General features: G+C 36.1%; 1 protein-coding gene across 2 annotated transcripts; it reads left to right on the top strand.

Annotated features, from left to right (window-relative positions):
- Nucleotides 1–593: 593 nt before the first annotated feature.
- Nucleotides 594–22,987, top strand: tmprss4a (transmembrane serine protease 4a). 2 transcript variants are annotated; one of them, XM_056262476.1, is made up of 13 exons: nt 594–715; nt 11,958–12,012; nt 12,126–12,257; nt 13,435–13,587; nt 14,197–14,326; nt 15,257–15,370; nt 16,156–16,199; nt 17,181–17,346; nt 20,997–21,166; nt 22,023–22,118; nt 22,237–22,379; nt 22,466–22,615; nt 22,698–22,986. In XM_056262476.1, exons 3-13 carry the CDS (start codon nt 12,155–12,157, stop codon nt 22,707–22,709), a joined length of 1,281 nt encoding a protein of 426 aa, XP_056118451.1. In that variant the 5' UTR covers nt 594–715; nt 11,958–12,012; nt 12,126–12,154; the 3' UTR covers nt 22,710–22,986. The 2 variants fall into 2 exon arrangements, with proteins under 2 accessions (XP_056118451.1, XP_056118450.1); XM_056262475.1 differs by lacking the exon at nt 594–715 and adding an exon at nt 7,058–7,152 and having other exon boundaries at nt 22,698–22,987.
- The last annotated feature ends 247 nt before the right edge of the window (nt 22,988–23,234 follow it).

Genomic DNA, 23,234 nt, shown 5'->3' with positions numbered 1-23,234 from the left:
TAAAGTAAACACTTTAAACAGATGTCTACTATTGTACAAACAGTGCACAAGCTAAATATTAGAATAAATTCATATCTGAAATATCCACATGATACGAAGATGTAAACACTATAATGATTTTTTTTTTCATTTATTGTGTCTAACGTCTTTGTATATGAATATAATAAGAACTACTATCATATGATTACCACTGACAATGTATACCTTATTTGATTGAAACATTTATTCCAACACTCAATGTGTCCTAATTATGTTGGAGTAAAAACTCACGACCTATTTTACTTTGGATTTACTGTAATGATGCAGGACATCTATAGACATTTACTTCCGTCCACACATATTCTGGTAATGAAGTAATCTGAGCATATTTTCCTGTATATCAAATATCGGGATGTGTTGAGAGCTCTAATTTGCAAGATAACAATAGAGAAAATGAACACGAGCACTTCCTTATTCCCCATTCCATATAGAATAAGACATACTACAACAAAAAAGATGACAAGAATATATGGACAAAGCAGTTCGGTGGAAAGGGAAAGGGCAGCAAGGGTTGTTATAAAGAGGCTTGATTCTAAAATATGTTCGTTCTGATACTGGTTTGCCTCGTGAAGACTAATTTCCATAACCAGTGAGGACGTGAGAAAGAGCAGAAAATAGGATTTAACACAACCTGCCAGTCTTTATCGACATCAGATCCTTTAGGAATACAGCCACAGTAAGTTCTGCTTATTTTTTTCTGGCTGATTTTTGTTCATTTATATTAAATGTGATCTTTTATAAGAGCTGATATCTCCAAAGTTGCAAGATCTTTAAGGGAACATAATTATAAATCTAATTGGAGGAACTATTGTTCTATGGTACGGAAGCGTATTGCAATCACTTGAGGAAAAAAATCTACTCTGTTTTTCTGAATTAACGAGCTAATTATCTCAGAATTACGAGATAATTTTTCATGGAAAAAAAGTTTTTGCTCTGTTTTTCTGAATTAATGACTTAATTATCTAAAAATTGTGAGTAACTCATTAATTCATAAAAAACAGAGTGAAACAAATGTTTTTCAAGAAAAATGTATCTCATAATTCTGAGATAATTAACTCGTTAATTCAGAAAAACAGAGCAAAAACTTTTTTTCCATGAAAAATTCTGAGATAATTAACTCGTTAATTCAGAAAAACAGAGCAACAACTTTTTTTTCATGAAAAATTATCTCGTAATTCTGAGATAATTAACTCGTTAATCCAGAAAAACAGAGTAGATTTTTTTTCTTCAAGTGAATGCAATACGCTTCCGTACTATGGGTTATAATTAATAGCACCAGAATAATTCAAGTGAATTAGGGTACGTGTTTAATTCAGATTTCCTTTAGTAAGTGTGTGTATTTGCTTTAGGCAGGAGAATGTTCTGCTTTGCCTGTGCTAAACCGAACAGCAAGTATAAAAATATAATTTTGCAGTATAAAAAAACAAAACAAAAGATTACCCAGATTCCCAGGGGGCCCATCCTCCACGGGCCCAATTAACATTATTATTATTATACATTTTTTTTTAGGTGCCTTTCTTGACACTCAAGGTCACCATACATTATCAACAAAACAATAACAATATTTAATTAAGAAACTATGTGATACAATACAATTAAAATACAATCCAGTTGTGATCAGAGGGAGTAAGCTATTCTAAAAAGATGGGTTTTAAGTTTTGATTTAAAATGTGAGAGGGAATCAATATTACGGAGGTCCGGTGGAAGCGAGTTTCAAAGCTGAGGGGCAGAGCAGCTGAAAGCTCTGATCCCCAACAAGCCGGACACGGGGAACAGTGAAATGGATGGAAGAAGAGGATCTAAGAGTGCGAGCGGGTGTGGGTATATGGAGAAGATCAGAAAGATATGAAGGGGCGAGATTATGAATGAAGTATTTTATAGTTGATACGGTAAATGATAGGTAGCCAATGGAGCTGAGATAGGAGTGATGTGATGAATAGAGGGGGTACGGGTGATAATACGAGCAGCTGAACATATATTATTCTTTGTGTTATTAGGGCCCTGTAGAGGGAATCTGGGTAATCTTTTTGTTTTATTTTTTTTATTTTTTTATATATTTTGAAAAAATGTGGATGGTCTAAAGGAGGATTTCTCCACTTTTGTGGAGTGGGTGCTGGTGAACAACAATTCGGCACTGACCGTGGGCCTGGCTGAGGACCACACTAGCCCCACTCCAGACCCAGAGTTTAGCCAGCCCTTCCATGCGAGATGCAGGAGGAGGATTTACAAGAGGACACCAGGTTGTGGAGCCCAAGCCTTATAGGAGGACGGGAAGAGACCTTGTCCCCTGAGCCACACGGAGAGTCTGACCAGGTTTGTGACCTGGCAACACTGTGCGTCGCTGAGGGAGTTATTGTGGAGTTCAAGGGCATGGCGGCAAGCCCTGCACACAACCCCGCCGTCGTGGATATGGATTGAATGGAAGTGATTTGGAGGTGTTTGAGGAAGATATTTCCCAGTCTCTCCCACAACCCGCGCCCCGCCCAGAGTCTCCTGTTTCACCAGCTCCACCCTAAGGAGATTCCCCTGGCTCACTTCCAGCCTACGAACCCATCACTCCACCGCGGCCTGTCGACCTATCGGCTTCGCCTTGGCTCCTCCCTCCCTCAGCTCCACCAGAAACCATTGTCCTTATGGTTCCACCGAGCTCCCTCATCCCACCGGCTCCGCCTTGGTCAGACGTCGTTCTGCTTGCACCTTCGGCTTCACCTTCGTCCTATGTCCCCCCCGGCTCCGCCTCAGGCCGGTGGCGTGATTACTGATGAGCGACACCTGCGCGACGCACCGGTCTCGTATCTCTCACGGAGGAGCGGAAGCATAAAAGGAGGAGCGACGACAGTGGAGATCGAGAGAGGAACAGGCCTGATTTTGTTTTGTTTCTGTTTTGTGTAGCCAGCAGTCGTCCGCGAGGGGCTGCTGGCTTATACTTTCATTTTTGTATTTATTTATTTATTAAACTTGTTGAATGTTCACCGGTTCCTGCCTCCATCTTCCCATAACAACTGAACCTCGTTACAGTTAACGATCCCAGTGTGTATATACGCCCTCAGTTCATTCTGTTCTTCGTTCTGCGATGTCTTTAGTTGGTTGTTTTATTCTCCTGTCATCTTCAGTGCTTGTCTGAGTTTAATTATTATATTATATATTATTTCCTTTTTGAGTAATTATTCGTCGAGTTATTATTGCAGCAACTAAGCTGTGACACCAGCATTATGTGATGTCATTTTGTTCTGCTGCATGATATTTTGAACACATATCCTCTTCCTCTATATTTTCTTTATTTTATCTCCAATGACCAGTCATAAACTCCACTCCGTCAGGTAGTGTTTTCATAAGCTTAACATTGACATGAATGAAAATTAATTTCTGAATGTAAATTTTTTAATATTTTTAAGAGAAAGAGGTCACATCAGTCGAAAAGTGAATACGTATTCTAACATGAGCAATGATACAGCAGCAACATGAATGATTCAGTCAGTTATTTCAGTGTGACAACTGGTAGATTCCTGATCTACATTAAAAACTGTTTTTATGAGCTGTCATCCTTAAAAGACTTCAAATAGAGAATAATTGTTGTCAATGAGTGTATTCATTGCCTGTCATGGCTGTATATATATATATTAAGTAGCATATTATCAGTCACAATGAATGATTACCTCATAACCTATCCAGTATGAAACATGTATCCCAACACTCAGATGTGCCCTTCTGTATGATTAATTATGTGAAAATACGTAGAGATTCACAACCTATTTTAATTTGTTTTTTACAAATGATGCAACACATAGACATTCACTTCCTCACTGACATTAAGTACAATTTCCTTTATTGCACATAAAGGAAAATGAGCACATTTTCCTTTATCAGATATCAGGATATGAGCTAAGAGCTCTAATTAAAATTTCAACTTGATTGCTAAATATTAAGGATCCATTTTCAATCCCGTATACAGTAAACAGTGTTTACATTGTTTTAAGCTTGGGCTAACACTGCTGTTTGGTGTCAGTTTTCCAAACAGTGCTCCGTTGTAATTCCTATTTTATGTTCAAGCGTCTGAGCCACATTCTTATTCACGTTCTCACTGACTTTGTTTTTCACATTCATGCTCAATTTTGAAGAATAATTTGAAATACCAAAACAGATTGAGTCATTGAGTCACATGCGACTCTAGTATCACTACATCACAATAGTGGCAGAGCAACTTGCTTTGTAATGATGGCAGTGTCAACAACATGTTTAACAAAGTAAACATATCAGACCATGGCTCTGTGGAGAGCCAGTTTGTGTTAAACAAAGGCTGTGTCAATGGCATTCATTACACACAGTTTCCTAATACAAGACTGAGATGCACAGTATCGTGGGGTCACAATGGACAAGGAGAGGTCACACTGACCTGACCCTTAATAGAAACATGATCACTTTCCCACTGAGAACTTTCACAGAGAACCTTTTCTCTACATGTCACTTAAAGTTTAGACTCCTCTCCCTCTTTAAACAAATAAATAACAGTGATAACAGAGCACAAGGGTTATATAAATGGTGTGTTTGTTTACCTTTGAACTATAGCAAAGTTTAGTGATTTGATCACTGAGTTTAGAAAAGGAGGTGAGCGATTTTTCTATTTAGAGATGCTGTAAAAGAGAAAGTTAAATATGCACATGATGTGAGTTGCATATTGAGGTAAAATATCAATATAATGCTTATCCTTTGGGCTTTGGCTAGCCTTATTAAGTAATTTTTCTTCTAAATGGAAATAATGGTTCCACCAGCCCTAACAGGATTACATTATCTGTATTGTTGCCAGCAATGATAAAAGGCATGCAAGTGAAGTAAATCGAATCTGAATCCAATCAAAACTAAACCAAATTAATTTGAATCAAACCAAATTAAATGTGTATCTGGTTTCACACTCATAAACTTTACTCTGTCAGGTATCATTTAAGTAAAGTGAAATTAATCAAATCAAAGCCATTTCAATTGTAATTGAATCAAATCAAATGTGAATATATTTGCACACTAATAAACTTGAATCAAGTAGACAGGTAATCACTTTTAGACAGGTAGTGTTTTTTTTTTACTTCAGGAAAATATAGTGAAGAGAACCAATACGGTGGCCGAGAGAGCTCAACTGCGCTGCAACTGAAGAAAATGAATGAATAAATGAAAATCACCCGCAAATTAAGAAAACATCTTCATCAATTTCACAACACATCTGCTCCAAATACTCACAACACAACCAAATACAGAAACGCGCTGCAAAAGTTCACAACACAACCAAGGTGCAGGTGACCCCATTTAGTGATGAACTTGCTAACAGCTCAGTCTACTCTTTTTTTTTTTTTTTTTGGCAAAACATACAGAGATGACATGTTTATGACATACAACTTTGTATACAATATACAAAATGTTAACAATATGTTCAATGTCATCAGAATACAAATGAAAACTAAAATAAATAAATAAATAATACATGTTAAGTCACCTTTATTTATATAGCGCTTTTTACAATACAGATTGTTTCAAAGCAGCTTTACAGAGATAACAACATAATGTTGTAATAATATTGTTAAATATAATATTTCATGTCCCCAACTAAGCAAGCTAAAAGCCATGACGACAAAGGCGAAGAAAGGCGAAAGGTACATTAGTTACATTGTTCAAATGTTGCCATGTTATGTTTAAATAAGTTTCATAAGAAATGTTAGGTAATGCACAGTCCAAAGATGAGATGGGAAGTTTTAAAGTTGAGACACTCACACACAGATAAATAATGCATCTTTTAAAAACTTTTTCTGTATAAATGTATATTTATTTGTATATTATTAAATTGCAGTTATGGTAACAGCAATAATAAGATATTTCTAGTAAGAACAGCTATTCAGCTGATGGATTGTCATGGCATCCCAGGTGAAAATAATGAGGAAATTACGCTCCCTTCACCAAGTGCGTTCCAAACGGCTACATAATGGTACACAAGTGCCCTGCTCAATCCAAAGCCCCCACTTCAATGGTCGTCTGCCCTTAGAAGGGAGTAGGGATGCTCACGAGCAATAAGCACGTCCCAGCCGGGTTCGTCTTATTGGGGTCACCTGGAAACGTTTCCGTTGTGTTCTGTGCAGGGCGTTTCTGTATTTGGTTGTGTTGTGAGTATTTGGAGCACGTGTGTTGTGAAACTGATGAAGATGTTTTCTTAATTTGCGGGTGTTTTTCTATTTGCATGTGTTTTCTTCAGTTGCAGCGCAGTTGAGCTCTCTCGGCCACCGTAGAAAACAGTTAAAACAAACTCCACTCAGTCACTCCACAAGCCTAACATGAACGAAAATGAATTTATGAATGTAAAATTTAAAATATATATTTTTAAGTAGAGAATAGAAAGATCAGTCGAATAGTGAATATTCTTTCTCGCATGAGCAATGATAGGCTACAGCAGCAACATGAATGATTCAGTCAGTTATTTCAGTGTGACAACCGGCAGATTCCTGATCCTCATGAATAACTGATGAGAAGTCATCATTAAAAGACTTTCAAATAGATCATAATCATGATGATAAACTAACAGTCATAGCAACTAAAACCTGTTTGAATAAAGATCCAGGAAATTGAGAGCCAGTTCCTGATCATAAAACAGCTTATAAACCGTGCAGACAGCACAGCTGAGTTCAGACAATCATCAACCACGCACAGGATTTGGCCTCGTCCCAACGAGGAAGTGATTGAATGCAGCGAGGAGGAGCGATCGACATAGGTGAGATGGGTGGAGGAGGTGTTGTGTTACATAGGTAAGGCTAAGGGTTTTGGTCGGGGGCAGGGAAACTCCAATTCCAAACAAATCTGCACAGGAGGACAGAGGGTGGAAACGTTCAAAAGACTTGCAGCACAGCGAGTTTGAAACAGCATTTGGGCAGATCAGCAGTAACTGTTGAAAGGCAAGACCAGGAAGAATTTAAGAAAAAGAGAAGTAGCTATAGTGCACTAAGAAAAGGAGGATTGTAGAAAAGAGGTATTTTTGCTGGTATAGAGGTGGCTTCTGCGGTCTCCACTGCCGTGTCTTCTGCTGTGTTCTGTACGGCCGGCAGATTGCAGAAACCCCACAGAAGTGGCAGAACCATGAGGGTGAGTGAGTTTAAACTGATTCTTTCTACTCAAAGAAGCAAGTTTCACTGTGCAGTTGATAGCGTAGCCTACGCTAAGGGTGTTTTCACACTGGCAGTTTAGTTCGGAACGGGGCACGGTTCGCATGGAAACTCGCTAATGTGAACGCTGTCATGCGGACCCGGGTATGCATGCACTGGGGTACCGAAACCGAGACTATCTGGAGGAGGTGGTCTGAGTTCGGTTGCACTCGAACCGTGCCTCGGGTGCGCACTTGTTCAGGAAATAAAGTGGCCTGCGCATGCGTTTTAGCTTATTGTGATGTATTTAATTAATTAAAACGCATGTAATGGATGATAGTGTTGATGATTTACCTTTGATATGAGCCAGAGTGAGCCTGCAGTGTATTCGTGCATTGCGCGTGGAATCAGGGCAACAAATGAATGGAAATCCACTGTCTCCTCAAAAGAGTCCATTTGCCAAAGAAGCAGCAGAAGGACACCTTATGCGATCGACGCACACACAGTAAACCTGTGTTCACTCAGCTGCGCATAGTAGCACCAAACACAATATATTGACCCGCGTCCTGTTTTCTATCATGCGCCGTGCACGTTTGCGATCACGTAATATGCACGTAAACGCACCGGCAGTCCAGGGTTCGATAGAATCAAGTTGAGTGTGAAACCAGACCAACGCGCGGAGGGGGCGTCGGGAACAATCGCAAGCCCTGTGTAAAAAGCAATGTAAATCTGGCTAAATAAATGTAATATGGACTACATTTCTCAAGTTGTCATTGTCAGTTGCGTGTCCTTCCCAAATCCTCCGTTGGCCTCATGGGACTAAACTAGTGTAAATGGATGCACACTTCAGAATCTCGCTAGAAGTAGCCTATCTTCTAGGTACTTTTCACCTTTATGAATACTGTGATTTCAGACAATACTACTCTTTTCAATATGTAGGCTACTACTTTTCACCTAGGGGAATATGCATATTTGGATGCAGACTGTCATTCTGTGCATTAGTGGTGGGATTTTTCAGTATCTCGTTACAGGTTACATTTCTTTTTAGGCCAGTAAGTGCTGGCAAGTGACTGTCTTATTTATTAATTTAATCTATTCGTTAATCAACACCGATTCATTCAGAAATGAAACACGTGAAAGTCTTTATTCGAAGTGAGTCATCGAATAATTACTTCAAATGATTAATTGAAAAATGAATTATGCTGGAACGAAAACAAGTGTCTATGAGCGAGTCATTGAATAATTTATTTACTCAACCATTATATTCAAAAACACAGAATCATTCAGGAACGGAACGCACTACAGTGTTTAGATTCTGCTTTGTCTTTGTTTGGAACTATTTTCAACTATTTGGAGCTAATTTACTGGTTGTGTCTAAATGTAAGTTACTTAAGTTCTTGTTTATTCAACTGTTAAATGAAAGCAATGTTATATCATACAATCGTGCTGCGTACCGTATTACTCCCAATAACGTATGTCATTCATTCGTTCTAGTTCTAACAAGGATGTGTTCGCATTAGTAAAGGAGGCTTGTGCAATGATAGATTCTGAATCCGTGGCACAGAAAAAAGTGTGTGTGATAGACTATTGCTATAATATATGTTGTAGAAACATGATCCTTGTGTGCATTTTTCAAATCCTACTTTACATTTCAGTCATTTGAATAGGTCTGGTTCCTGATAAAATGTTTAGGCCTATGTGAGCTCAGTATGCCTGAAGGTTTAAATGCAAAAACTGAGACATTAACGACAAATAATTGGGTGCCGTTTGAAAGGAGCTGTTGGGTTGGCATGTGTAACTAATCCGCTTTGGCAGGAGTCCGCTTTGATACTTCTGACCTGAGAAATCTCTTCCAATTTGTTCCTGTCAGATTTGGTCTTCTAGTCCTCAAGGGGCCTGAAAGCTGATCATTTTATATATATATATATATATATATATATATATATATATATATAATAAATAATTTTACCAGAATATAGATCAACAACACTTGGAATGGGTGTCAATAATGGTTGAGTTACCCTAATGTTTGACTTGATCTCTTTCTCAAAGTAACCACACCAAACTTTTGTTTTCTTTGTTTATATATACTGAATAGGGTGGAAAATAATTAAGAACAAAACATTTATGCTATCAATCACATTCTTACCTGACATTGTGCTTTGTTTGTTATATTTTCCCACCAGTTAATCGACATGTGACAACACTGTAATACCGGTATCATTATGTTTTTAATTTTAGTATCTGCTCTTTAACTGAAATAAATGATTTTTATTACTATAAAAAAAATCAAAATGTTGCTGCGAGTGTACGACTGAACACTGTGTAATACAGACTATCACAGCAAGGCTATTTTGTTGTAATTTCTTAGTTTCTTGTCAACTGCCACTCTTACTGTTTTACAAGATTTCTTATTAGATATTTAGTTCTGTGCATCAACACAATTTAGTTGTACATTTGACTGTTAACTTTATTAGTAAACACCTCTTTTCAAACTATCCTCACCATTTGCATGATGGGTTCTCTCTGTCCAGATCTCCTCATGTGATATGACCCATTTAGATGAAGTTCCACTTTCAGTCTCTGTCTCTCAAAGAACTTTCTGTGGTTTCAGTATTTGTTGAAAGGGGGATTCAAGCTCTACTGTGTGAACCTTTCAATTTGAACTTTATTTGCACTGTAAATATCACCAATATTTTACACTATTTAACAGTATTTGTTTACAATACAAAGATGTATTCTGAATTTTACCGTGAAACCAATGCAGAGGTCATTTTCTGTTCTAATACAACTAATTATATATTAAACAATTGCAATTGACATATGTGGTGTCTCAATATGGTGAACGGTTAGTATGTTGTATTCCATAGTTAATATACTTTTTACAACTTTTTTTCTTTCTTATGTGGTATTATTATTATTTATATAAATCAAAGGAGTGTTTTGAGGATATTGTTTGAAAATGCTTTGTGGAAAAAAAGCCATTATCAAATCTCTTTTGATTTAAGAAGACAAATAAATGTTTAAGGTGTGTTCCCTCATTGTGGTTCATAAAATAATAAGAACACACCCCAAAACTAAATCCTTATTTAAAACACTGGGGATGCTGCATTGCTTTGTGTTTGGACCACTTCCATCTTTTGAGAAGTCAGTCATGCAGCTTAATACACAATGCACCGATACAAGGACCACAAGACAAATTCAGAACATGCCACACCACATTCTTGATAGTTCAAAGCTCCGTTCAAAGTGGCAGTTAAATAGTGAAACTGACCTGTGGCTGGCTTATCAGTTTGAAACTCGATTAGAGGCTCATTACAGAGTCATTAGTGTCATAAAATGGAATTCGTATCATTTTAATAATTCAGTTTCTGCCAAATTGATCCATTATTTCCAAATCACCATTCAAATAATTTTAGATTTGAAAAATCATAGTCCATTATTTTTCTCACTACATAAAAATTCAACAAATATGAACAAATATTATTTGGAATTCTGGTTTTGCCAAAACTATGTGGAAGACAGCTTAGTTGCTTGTCCCAACTTAAGATTTGACATATCTATACATTCATATCTATCCTGTCAACTCCTTGGTTTCTAGATATGCTGAAATTCAAGAAGTTTGTACATTGTATGATGATGAAAAAGAAAGTCTGAGTCATTTGTTGTTTTACTGCAATGTTGTTCACGAATTATGGGTACAACTTGGAAAGTAAATTGTACAAGTAGAATATCTTAACTTGAATTTGGGAAAGCTTTTTTAGTTCGAAAGCTTTTAGTAAACATTTACACTTATCCACAATTGTAATAAAACTGTCTTAAATATTAAATATCGTTTCTGATATTCTAAAATGTTCTCAACTTTTAGTTTTGATGCATACAGTGAAATCTCAATAGTAAACTATGCTGTTCTATATGTTAGGATATAAACATTCATTTCCATTATTTAATTAATAATTACAAAATAATTTCCATTCCGTCTGGTGTATTTTACTTTGATAGAATACTCATAAAAATTAGGAAAAGCTATTTAAGGAGACATAAATGTAACACTATTTTAGTAATTACAATGATTTTTCTCGCTTGTGGTGGATGCAAATGTCCCCTTTTTAAAAACAGTCGACTGATTATATTAATATACAGCTCAAAAGAGAAATTATTTTGACGTAAGAGGTAAAAATGCTCTTAGAATTGAAACAGCAGCTCAATAGGTCTATCTATTTAGTTAGGTCTACATCCAGCTTTGTTAGTGATGTCAGGAGTCATATCTGATACATTCAAAATTAAATTTTCATAAGTACAAGGGAAGTGTTCCTCCTTTGCCATGAGAGTATTGGTCTCTAAGCACACCAACAATGTAATTTTCCATATCAGTAACTGAAATAACCAAACAAGATTAACAGGTGAAAAATTGAAGATGAGATGTGAAATTTTATGTAACCAACGTGCCAGCAAAGTTTTATAACTACTGAATACTTTTTTTTTTTTTTTCAAAGTCAAGGTTTCAGTGAAAAATGTAAATGTTCGATGTACCGTATCTACCACACTTTCTTCTTTGTGGTCTCAGAGATCGGATAAATGCAGATAACTGTTTCTTACTTGCTGCAGATAAATTGCGGCCTACATGTTCAAGCTGAGTAGGATGGTTTACAAGGAAGTGTTTGAGATTTCAAGAAAGTCTGAAAAAATCCCTTGTGACACATTGAAAGTGATATCCAAAACTGAGTCATAAAGCTTCAGGGGTATGTGTCAAAGAAATAACAAAATGATCTCTGACTTTCTCCCTTTTCTTTTCCTCAATCTCAGACTAAAGCTCAGGTTCCTGAAGAGAATACTAGACCCTTAAACCCACCTCATCCAGGTACAGTAATCTATTGCCTGATTTATCAAAACCCTCCTTTGTAATACTCATGATTCAAGTGGGTTACGAGAAAGAAAGATTGCATTGATTTTCAACATTTTCATATCTTCTAGTTGCTCAGCCTGGAAGACACAGAAAACTCATGACGACTCCAAACACGAGAAGACCAAAAACGAAAAAGATCATCATTTCAGTCTTGATCGTGTTGGTTATACTGGCCATTCTGGCAGTGGCCGCTTACTTCAGTAAGTTCTAGGTTATTTCCACCCCATCTCTAAGCTCATGTGATTATGATACAGGGCCTAGTTGTCATGCTTTCACTCCAGTGAATACTGTATGTCTGAAAGTCAAAAACGGACTCTAAATTCTTGGCTACTTTAAAGTTATTGGACAGCTCCTCTGTTACTGAAAGATAAAGTTCATTAAACAAGCATGTAAAGCTGGTCACTGGAACGGCCTATTACAATTGATCAAAATTAAACAATTATGAAATGCAAAACAATTTCTGTAACAGCAGCTAACATGCATAAATATTGAACCATATATATATATATATATATATATATATATATATATAAAATAAATGTACAAATTAATAACATTTATAACAATAGTAACATTTCAAACGCTTAATTCAGTTAATGCAGCATATAAACGTATAATATTTAAAATGAAACCTATAATACATTACACAGCATAACTTTATATCATTCAAAATGTGAAAAATGCAGTGAATACATTGTATAAATTTATAACAATTAAAACATGTTTTAAATTAATACATTGTATAAATGAATCATATGCTTTAATTTGTACATTTTATACATTTATATCATTCAAAACATGACATTTTTAATAAATGCATCATAAATTGTTTAAATCTATGACATTTAATACACGTGACATTACATATAAATGTATAATATTTAAAATGTGAAAACTGTAATACATTGCATACATGTATTAATACAGAATGTATTGTTATATTAAATGCATTAACTTTTAATGAATACATATATTCTATGACATTAATATATCCTATAACATTCTATAATGTTGTATAACATTTATAATATTTAAAGTGACAACTTGCCCAAAATACCCTTGTCCTGAGAACACCGATCAACTCGGATAAAGCCCTCTGACACACACCCCTGTGTGACAACTAGCCCCGCTCTCCTCTACATTTAATGTTTGTTTTCTTCCCAGTGTTTTTAATGTGGGCCAGGGAAAATTACCAATTTTTTTTGTTCTGGTCATAACCTTCCACACATTCACTTTTTGAGTCACAATATTTTTTTCTCATCAACAACAGTTATTTAGTCACTCCTTTCCCTTTTGTGACTCAAGAAACATAAACACCGATTAATTTAACTGCTTTATTAACAAATGCTGTTTTCATTCCTCTTCCTCATGACGTAGTCAAGCAGTTGATCGACAGCAAGTATTATTTTTGCTCAAAGTCGGTTAAGTTCATTCCGCTGGAGAAGGCCTGTGATGGGAAGGAGGACTGCAGTGGAGCTGAGGATGAGTCAGCCTGTGTAATGCCGTTTGGAGCCAACTCCACCTTCCCCCGTAAGTCACCTGTGTACACACACACACTCACCAACGCCCACTTACCTGCTCACAGACATACGTGCAGTCAGCACAGATATAACCCGTGTGTCTGGTTTCAAGACAAACAAGCCAAATCTCCCAACCTCACCCTCTTTCTCTGTCTGGTATTTCCTAGATGCCAATATTATTTATGTATATATATATATAGGCGTGTTAATGAATATGGTATAATAATGTATATGGTCTTGGAGGATGGATAGATTTGGTCATGTAAGATATGCTGCTGCTGCATTAATAGACATGCATAAATCCCATAGCAGATCTGGGTAGGTGGTGCTGGGGGAGGTGTATATCTGACATTGGTCTAGCCTAGTGAACCCTGAACTGGACTATTTAAATGTTGAGGTCAAGCAATCTCATTGGCTACAGAATCAGCAGAGGCCAATCAGCTTGTGTCATGTGGTAATGGTGTGATTGCTTGCAGATGGCATGTAAAACACCTATCAATCTGCGCCATCTAGAATTTCACGACTGAGCTAGATTTATATTTCAAATATATCCACCATATAATGAATATAAATCTTTTATAATGTCTGAATTTTAAAACCGTTTTTTCTTTCTGCACAGTACGGCTGATCTCAACCCGTAATGTGCTTCAGGTATTCAGCTCCGTTGAGAATAAATGGAAAAGTGTATGTGAAGAAAGTTTCACCCAACAACATGCAGAGACTGCGTGCCAAAAGCTGGGGTACTCATTGTGAGTATTGGTCCACAGATCATGGTGTCATTACACTCTTAAAGGTTTAGTTCACAAAAAAACAACAAAAAAAAATCATTACTTACTAACCCTCAAGTCGTTCCGAATCCGAAAGACTTGCGTTTATCTTTGAAACGCAAATGAAGGTATTTTAAATGAAATTTGAGAGATTTCTGTCCCTCCGTTGACAGCCACTACCTTTTTGACGTTTCAAAAAGTTCATAAAGAGACCGTAAACTGATACGCTTTATGCTGAGCAGATTTAATTTAGGCTTTTATTCACGTATAAACATTCATCAACTCACACATCAGATATGGTAAATGGAAGCTCAAGCATGGTTAACGTGTGAGAATCAATGAGGTTCATGTTACGCCGCACATTTGAGCTTTCTCAAGAACCAATAACGTTTGTTCCTCAAGAACCAGTAACGTTTGTTCTCGAACGTCAAACTTCTGTTTATGTTCGCTGATCAATGGTTCTATGTGAATTAAAAGCCTAAATTCAATTTGTTCATCATATATAGCGATCTAGTCTCTACAGAAAATGTGGGCTAATCCGCTCTATTCATATGGATTAGTTTTATCTCTTTATGAAGTATCAAAGTGGTAGTTGCGTGGCTGTCAATGGAGGTCAGATTTAATTTAAAATATCTTCATTTGTGTTTGGAAGATGAACGAAAGTCTTGAGGATGAGTAATTAATAACAATTGTTTAAATTTGAGTAAACTAACTCTTTTACAACAAGAGAAAACTGTAAAAAATCAGGAACTGGAAATACATCAATACTGAAAGTTTGCAAAACTACAATTATTATCAGAATAACAAGTCTTGGATTAATGACTTCAGTGCTAAATAAATGTATAATAGAATATAGCTCATCATTTATTCTGCATTGTTTCAATTTCTTTGTCTTGTATTTTGTGTTCGCAGTAATCCGTCTTTCAGCACAGTTCAAGTGGGTCTTTTGTCCTCTGATCTGAAGATGGATTTCTGTGTGGTGGGCTCATCGAAACCCCAGACTTTCCAGTCCACCGTAACGAATCGGTTAGTATATATACTCGGGTATATACACTTCTACACTTGTCATTGCATTAGATGATCAAACCAAGTGTCACCTATTTGAAAGAAATATGCACACACATAATTTGTAAACGAAGCATTTCAGAAAAAAAGTGGTTTTAAGTAAGGGTGCCCCCTAATAGTCGACGAAATGTTAAACTAGAAGCTAGAAAAAAGATTTTATTAGTCGGTTAGTTGCAGAAAAAAAGTCAGGAAGTCCAAACGTTCGCCTATTATTCATCGACCTCAAATATGGCTTATCATTTGATACATGTAAGTAGCAACTAACATTAACCTAGATAAAATGTGCACTATTATAAGGCGCATATCCAAGTGTTCGTGCTGAGTGTGGAGGGAAGGCAGCAAAAGGATAGCGCGCTTTACTGGAGCCGCCGGCGCAATCACTTGCTTTTTTTCAGTTTAAAATACGCTGTCGTTTTTTTTGTCATACAGATAAGAGTAATACATCATTCCTAATTTTCACATTTTATTTATTAACACTCACAAAAACAACAAAACGTTGTGCTTTTGTAAAATAAAGAAAACGTCTCGGTCTCCCTGAACAACAGTGCGTCACATAAATGAACCGAAACGATGAGTTTCGGAGCATAGGCTACTTGCCTCACATACATTAGAAATATATCTATAGAAAGTTTGAAATGTCTGCTTTTAAACGATTTTATATATACAGCAACCTCAAACGTAATTCATATTAAATTTTTGGTTGTAAACATTTTCTCACTCTCTCATGTTTTCTTCCTCTTTCTCAGTAAGGTATGCAATACGGGAGCAGTCGTCACGTTAACATGCTCAGGTAACTATGAAGTCCTAATCCAACAACCAATTAGGGCTTTAGTCAATAACCAAACTGTTAATTTATAGGTACACCATGTAACCTTTTTTTTTTTTTTTTTTTTTTTTTTTAAATTTACAAAATGTATATGAGCGGGTACATCATGAATCCATCTTCCAAACCACATTTTTGTCTTATCCTGAATCGCTACGGTACGCCTATGTTTATATTCAGACTATTTTAAACCGAGTGGGACGATAACCGCTGCAGAGTAGCCCAGTACCTGTCACGAGTAGTGGCTGTAGTAATCGCACAACACAGGAAAATTCAAACACACTTTTTTGTTATATCCACAAAGGAACATAGAGGAGACTGCAGAAGTAATCTAGCACAACCACATAAAACAAAGATGATATAAGGGACAAAGGAAACTGAGAGCTTAAATGCACAGGGGAGTAATCATGGTAAAACAGAACAGGTGCAGCAACTAATTAACCACCAGGGGCACTAATAATGATCAGGAACACAGGCAAAAAAGGAACAGGAAAAAACAGAACCAAAACACAGTGCAACTAAACAGACATAGAACTACACATTATGGTACCTATGTGACGCATCATATAGCCTACTTAAACCTAGAGAAGTCGCTCTGGCTGCAGTGTTCTTCCACAACTTTAGTAGACTTTAAACAAGAACAGCTCTAATGATACAACATCAGATAATTCAGAGGTGTGTTCACTGACAGAGTCAGTCATCTGGACTGGGCAATTCAACATGCTAAAGCATGTTTTAAAGAGAGAAAACAGGAAGAGAACTGCAGACATGCAGCTTTATATATCCCTTCAATGTTTAAAATACAGACAACTTATATTTATAGAACATAAAACATACATAAAACATACTTGCATAATATATTTTTTGTTATGATAAGAAACACATTGTTTTGTCTTTTTATTTTGATTTATGTTTTGAATTTTTATTATTGGCTGTTTTATTTTGTAGCAGACTGTGGTAAGTCCAGAAGCCAGGACCGGATTGTTGGTGGACAGGACGCTATCATTGAGAACTGGCCCTGGCAAGTCAGCTTGCAGAACAGCGGCCAGCACACCTGTGGAGGGTCACTGGTGTCTCCAAACTGGGTGGTCACTGCGGCCCACTGCTTCAATGGGTAGGTGTATAAACATTATAATACAAAATGCATTTTATTTTTATGTTTTTGCTCAAGGCTGATTTATTTAATCAAATACAGTAAAAGAGTAATTTGGGGAAATATTACTACAATTTAAGATAATCGTTTTCTATTTCAATACATTTAAAAATGTAATTTATTCGTGTGATGTCAAAGCTAACTTTTAAGCATCATTACTCCAGTCTTCAGTGTCACATGATCCATCAGAAATCATTCTCATATTCTGATTTGCTGCTCAAGAAACTATTATTATTGTCAATGTTGAAAAGGTTTTGCTGCTTAACAGTTTTGTGGAAACAGTGATACTGTAACTGGTGAGTGGCTTGCAACGAAGCGCACCATAAACAATCTTTAATAACAAATAAACAGAATAGACAGGTAACAATGTAAACTAGACGAAACAAAGAACTAAATGAACCGAAGGCTTAAATGCACAGACTGAGTAATCAATGGAAAACATAACAGGTGCGTAAATTAGGAACTATGTAAACTAATTGTAATGTGTATTCTCCGTTTCGGTTTGGTTTGGTTTGGGCCTCATTTAGAAACCGTCCCACGTCCTATTCATTTCTCACATGCGTGTCATTTCTCATATGCGTGTACATGTGATTCAGAGAACGAAAACACATTCGTACGCCTCTCTTCCAAAATTGAAATGTATAAATCACAAATGATTGTGAAATTGTGCACAGCTGAATGGTTTCAGATCTCCGACTTGTATATGCTGCCTAATTAATGTCATTAACATATAAAAGAGCACCAGTCAATGTCCAAATCCTCTACTTGAGAATGGTGAGCGGCAAGAATTGCTTAGATTTCCAAATCTCCGACTCTCTACCACAAGGAAAAGTGCGTACGTCTGCTTAGACCCTGCTGTGGAACTAAGCACTTTTTATAAATGTAAACGTTGGCGTGGATTCAAATCTGTGCGTACGGCGTACTCGCATTTTATAAATGAGATGATTGTGTTTTGGTTCTAAGCCTGTTCCTGTTTGCCTGTGTTCCCCGTCATTGTAAGTTGACCTAATTTCCTAGCATGAGCCAGCTCGTTCCCTTGGTTACTAATTTAATTTTCTTGTCAGTTATTTGTTTCCTTATTACTCCGTGTATTTAAACCCTTAGTTTCCTCTGTTCATTGTTCCATGTTGTCAGTATTATGTGTTTGCGTTAGTTTATTCTCCTGTGATTTCTAAAGTGTTGTTAAGTATTAGAATGATTTCTAAAGGATCAAGTGACACTGTGTAATTGTGTTAAATTCACCTTTGCATCACAGGACTAAATTACATTTTAAAATATATTCAAATACAAAACAGTTAATTTTTTTAAGTTTACTTTGTAATAATATTTCTACTCTAAGTAGCCCCTGAGATGTAACTTTTTTTTAAATATAAATTACAATAAATAATCAGTTGTGATGTATGACTTTTGCATTTAAGATCAATAATCAATTGTTAATTGTGCATATTTTAATCAATCTATTTTGGTAAACTGAATTAAGATTTTATTCAAGTCAAAAACATTAAGTACTATCACTGAATCAACCTAAATACATTAATTTATACCATCCAACAATACATTATATGAGTTAAGGGATAGTTCACCCAAAAATGAAAATTCGCCCATTATTTACTCACCCTGAAGCCATCCTAAGTGTATGTGACATTCTTCTTTCAGACGAATACAATCGGAGTTATATTAAAAAATGTCCTGGCTCTTCCAAGCTTGAAAATGGGAGTGAATGGCTGTATAACTTTGGAAGTCCATTAAAGTGCATCTATTCATGATTAAAGTCAGCACTCGACATGGATCTGCGAGGTTAATAAAGGTCTTCTGAAGTGAAGCGATGTGTTTGTGTATGAAAAATATCCATATTTAAGTCTTTATCGACTAAAATAACTAGCTTCCGGCAGGGTGAACTATCCCTTTAAATCAGGTAGAAATAGCTCTTTAAAGTAACAATTGCAGGTTCCCACTTTTGGATTGTATTTGTAGCTCAATTCTATCAAAGCCTGGTTCATCAACAGAGTCTCTATTCATAGTTCTAAGTCATTTGACTGGCACAAATACATCATCAAAACATCCATGAAACTGCAGCACAGACCTGTCAATTTTTGATCTCCTCTCAAAAGATGAAAAACAAAAATTAGTGAACAAAATGCAAGTTTTGAGAACCTGTGATCCACATACTCACCTTCTGCATTATTTTAGTCACTAAAAACATGAAAAACACTTAGTGGGCTGAAAAAGGATCAAATTCAGTATACACTTTATTGATGATGCATACTATAGTCGAGCAAATGAACCCAGAATCTAAATGGTTAAGCGTTTTCTTTATAATGGTTTCCTATGGAAAAACACTTAAGACATTTATATTCTGGTTTCATCATCAATAAGGTGTATATTGAATTTGGTCTTAATATCAGTCTGAATACATTGGTACATAGTACAAACCTGGTAAAAATGACTGGCGGGAAATGGAGGAAAGCCTTGTTTCGTCATAGAAAACTATGAATCGGTCGTATACATTCAGTTAGTTAGCACAACCAGTCACACTTTATTTTAGGAGTCTTTAACTTATATGTACTTACATTAAAATAAGTGTATACTGTACACTTTAAGAAGTATAATGTAGTACATACAAATCATTTGCAAACTATAGTTAGTTTATATACTCTAGTCTTCTCTTCACATTAAATAATGCTGTCAATGTTTTTTGTGTCTACGCAAATGTTATGTAAATGTTATGCATGTAAATCACGGTTTTAAAATGCATCAGGTAGGGTTAGGTTTAGGATACAAAGCATGAAAAAACATTAACTCTTCACATGAGCAACAACAATAATTTGTAACTTACAGTGAGAATGAATGAATAAATCATTATTTGTATATAAGCTATTAATATATTAACAATGCAACTATGAATTAACTATAAACTAATAGTTTGCAAATGATTTGTAAGTACTTTATTACTATATACTTATTATAAAGTGTTACCGGTACGGTAGACTTATTGTGTTCAAGAGCAGAAAAAGTGTTTTGCAATACAACATGAAGGAGGATCTAGGTAAGGTTAAGAACAGGTTTGGTGGTATGGGTAGGTTTAAGGGTGTGAAGATGGTGTAATTAATTATAGATGTAATACAGCTGTAATTGCATGCATGTATGTGTACACAATAAGTGCTTTGGGTTACACTTTATTTGAAGGTGACATAGTTAAAAGTAATAAGTAATATTAATTAACTACATGTACTTCCTATAGAGTTAGGGTTAGATACTTGTATCTATGCATATCTTAATGTTATTATAGTAAGTGCGTGTAGTAACGTCTACTAATTACGTCTGTCTGTTACATGGGGAAAACATGAGTCACGGAAGTGGACATGTTTTTATCACTTACTTCAAAGATTTCTTTATAAACACCATTCATTTCTGAAAATCATTCAAGTCCATCTGGTTCAGAAACTATGCTGTACGTCATTTTTCATTCAACATGCAAAAAAGAAACACAACTGTGAATTGTTCACACATCTTACCTGAAGCATAAATGGAAGCTTTGTAAATAGAACTAATACAGGGTGTACGCTAAAAGGACAATGATTGATGGTCACATTGTTCTTCTGTTTTATCAGGGATGGTAAGAAGGCACTGGCCAGATGGAATGTAGTCTCTGGAATCACATATATGGGATCTTCTGGAGCTTATTCTGTGGACAAGATCATCGTCAACAGAGATTACAGCTCAGGACGGAACGACTATGACATTGCCATGATAAAACTCCAGTCTCCCATCACTGTGGGAGGTAAATCAGACAAGCGCACACACAAACTCACCAAAAAATTCAGGATGCCTAAATATGAAGAGTTAAGCCTGGAGATTCGAAATGGTACAAAACTTAGGTTTTGTCACTTGATATGTGAAAAAAAAAATTCTGGAGATGATTAGAAAAGGTTAAATGTTCCTGAAAAACAAAAATAGTCAAACCTTTTTTCAAAAATGACCACATTGGAAATAAATGGGGAAACAAATTTCATCTAGTGATACTGCGCCAAAACAAAATCTTACTGAAAGCACTTTTTTTTTTTGAGATATCAACCTCAAATTTGGAACACAACTTACTCTGTTTTCACTTCAGCAATAATCTGCCAATTGTCTTCTTTAAAAAGAGACCAAACTTAAGTCTGTGCTCCAAGCATTCATGATGTATGACAGTTTAAGTTGGAAATTTCATTTTCAGGTCTATGCTCAAAAAGTGAATAAATGGATGACTATTGCATCAATATCATTTAGTACCACAAAATCCCCTAAAAATATTACATAAAAAACACCTAACTAAAATATAGTACATTCTTTTCATTGAAATAAAAAAAATCTGTAATTTTTGACCGACACCAGAGGGGTTAATATAAATTTGTCACTTTATACTGTATATTACAATGTTTTTGAAAAACTCCACTTTTGATTTTAATTCAGATAAAATGGAATAATTTAGTTTAGATACAACAGAATTTTATAATCAGCTTATCAGCATTGCCCATAATTCTAATATCAGTGCATCCCTTCTCCACCATGCTCTGTCAATCCTTCAAGGTCATTGTTTTGTGTTATCTTTCGACCATGAACATTGGTACTAATATCATTATTTTCATCCCGTTCAGAATCCCGTAGGCCGGTGTGTCTGCCACCTCAAGATCTTGGCCTTAAAGGAGACGACAATCTGGTTGTGACCGGCTGGGGCCATATGACGGAAAAAGGTTCCTGTCTTTTTATTTTAATCCTCCATTTATTTTTTTCCTCCCTGACAGATTCAAATTGACTTGCCATCGAAGCCCTCTCTCAGTATTTAACATTACCTGGCTGTTTTTCCTGCAGGGAATTTGTCTCCAAAGTTACAAAAGGCTCAGATCCCTTTGATAGACAGAGCCGCGTGCCAAAGTCCCACGGTGTACGGCTCTTCCATCACTCCTAGGATGATCTGCGCAGGTTATCTGAAGGGAGGAGTAGATGCGTGCCAGGTACGTTTTCTGCTTTTCTGTGTACCATTAGTTCATAGAGTGTGATAATGTTATTAGAATAACCGTTTGTTTTTTCTCTCTCTAAGGGTGATAGCGGTGGTCCTTTGGTGTATGTATCTGACCGCTGGATGTTGGTGGGTGTAGTGAGCTGGGGTGTGGGTTGTGCCAGAGTAGGTCGTCCTGGTGTCTACACCAATATGGACCAGATGCTTGACTGGGTCCATTCAGTTATGCAGGTATGAGCATATTGTTCAGGAATTGCTGTGTTTGTGTACACCTAGTAATATTGGAATACTCATGGTTGTTTGTCATCCTCAGGAGTTTCCGTGAGTCTGGGATGGAGAAGACACCAGCAAAACCCATAGTACGAATTCACAAAGTCCTCAATGCACAAAAAGGAGATATGGTACTAAAGATATATTGATTTACACAAATGTGCGGAGGAATCGCTGTGGGAGTTGTTGGTCAGCATACTCAGGGACTTAAAGGTGCCACGAGAAAGATTTTGCACACTTATATATTGTATGAATAATGAGGAGACAAGTGAATGTCGTCTTTTGTGGAACTACCACTTTTGGGACGCACCAATGCAATCTTAAAGGTTTCTTAAATCTTAAACAGTTCAGTCCAAAATTACAATTCAGTCATCATTTACTCACCCTCATGTCATTCCAAACCTGTAGTACTTTATCTTTTGTGGAGTGCAAAAGGAGACATTTTGAAGAATGTTCACGCTTCTCTCCTACATACTATGCACAAACTCTTAGAAATATAGGTTACAAAAGGGGGTTTTCACAGCAATTCCATATAATTATTATTTTGGGTTCCCGAAAGAACCTTTCACTGAACAGTTCT

The sequence above is a fragment of the Rhinichthys klamathensis genome, unplaced genomic scaffold (assembly GCF_029890125.1).
Source record: "Rhinichthys klamathensis goyatoka isolate OS25496 unplaced genomic scaffold, OSU_Roscu_1.1 h1tg000192l_1, whole genome shotgun sequence".
In the NCBI taxonomy this organism is placed as follows: Eukaryota; Metazoa; Chordata; class Actinopteri; order Cypriniformes; family Leuciscidae; genus Rhinichthys; species Rhinichthys klamathensis.
Note: the sequence above shows the minus strand (reverse complement) of the source record. Positions and strands in the feature narration are given on the sequence as shown.

Coding starts and splice junctions, on each gene's coding strand:
- tmprss4a (XM_056262475.1), top strand. Junction 13,588..14,196: donor AGCCAACTCCACCTTCCCCC/GTAAGTCACCTG, acceptor CTTTCTGCACAG/TACGGCTGATCTCAACCCGT. Junction 21,167..22,022: donor GTCTCCCATCACTGTGGGAG/GTAAATCAGACA, acceptor CATCCCGTTCAG/AATCCCGTAGGCCGGTGTGT.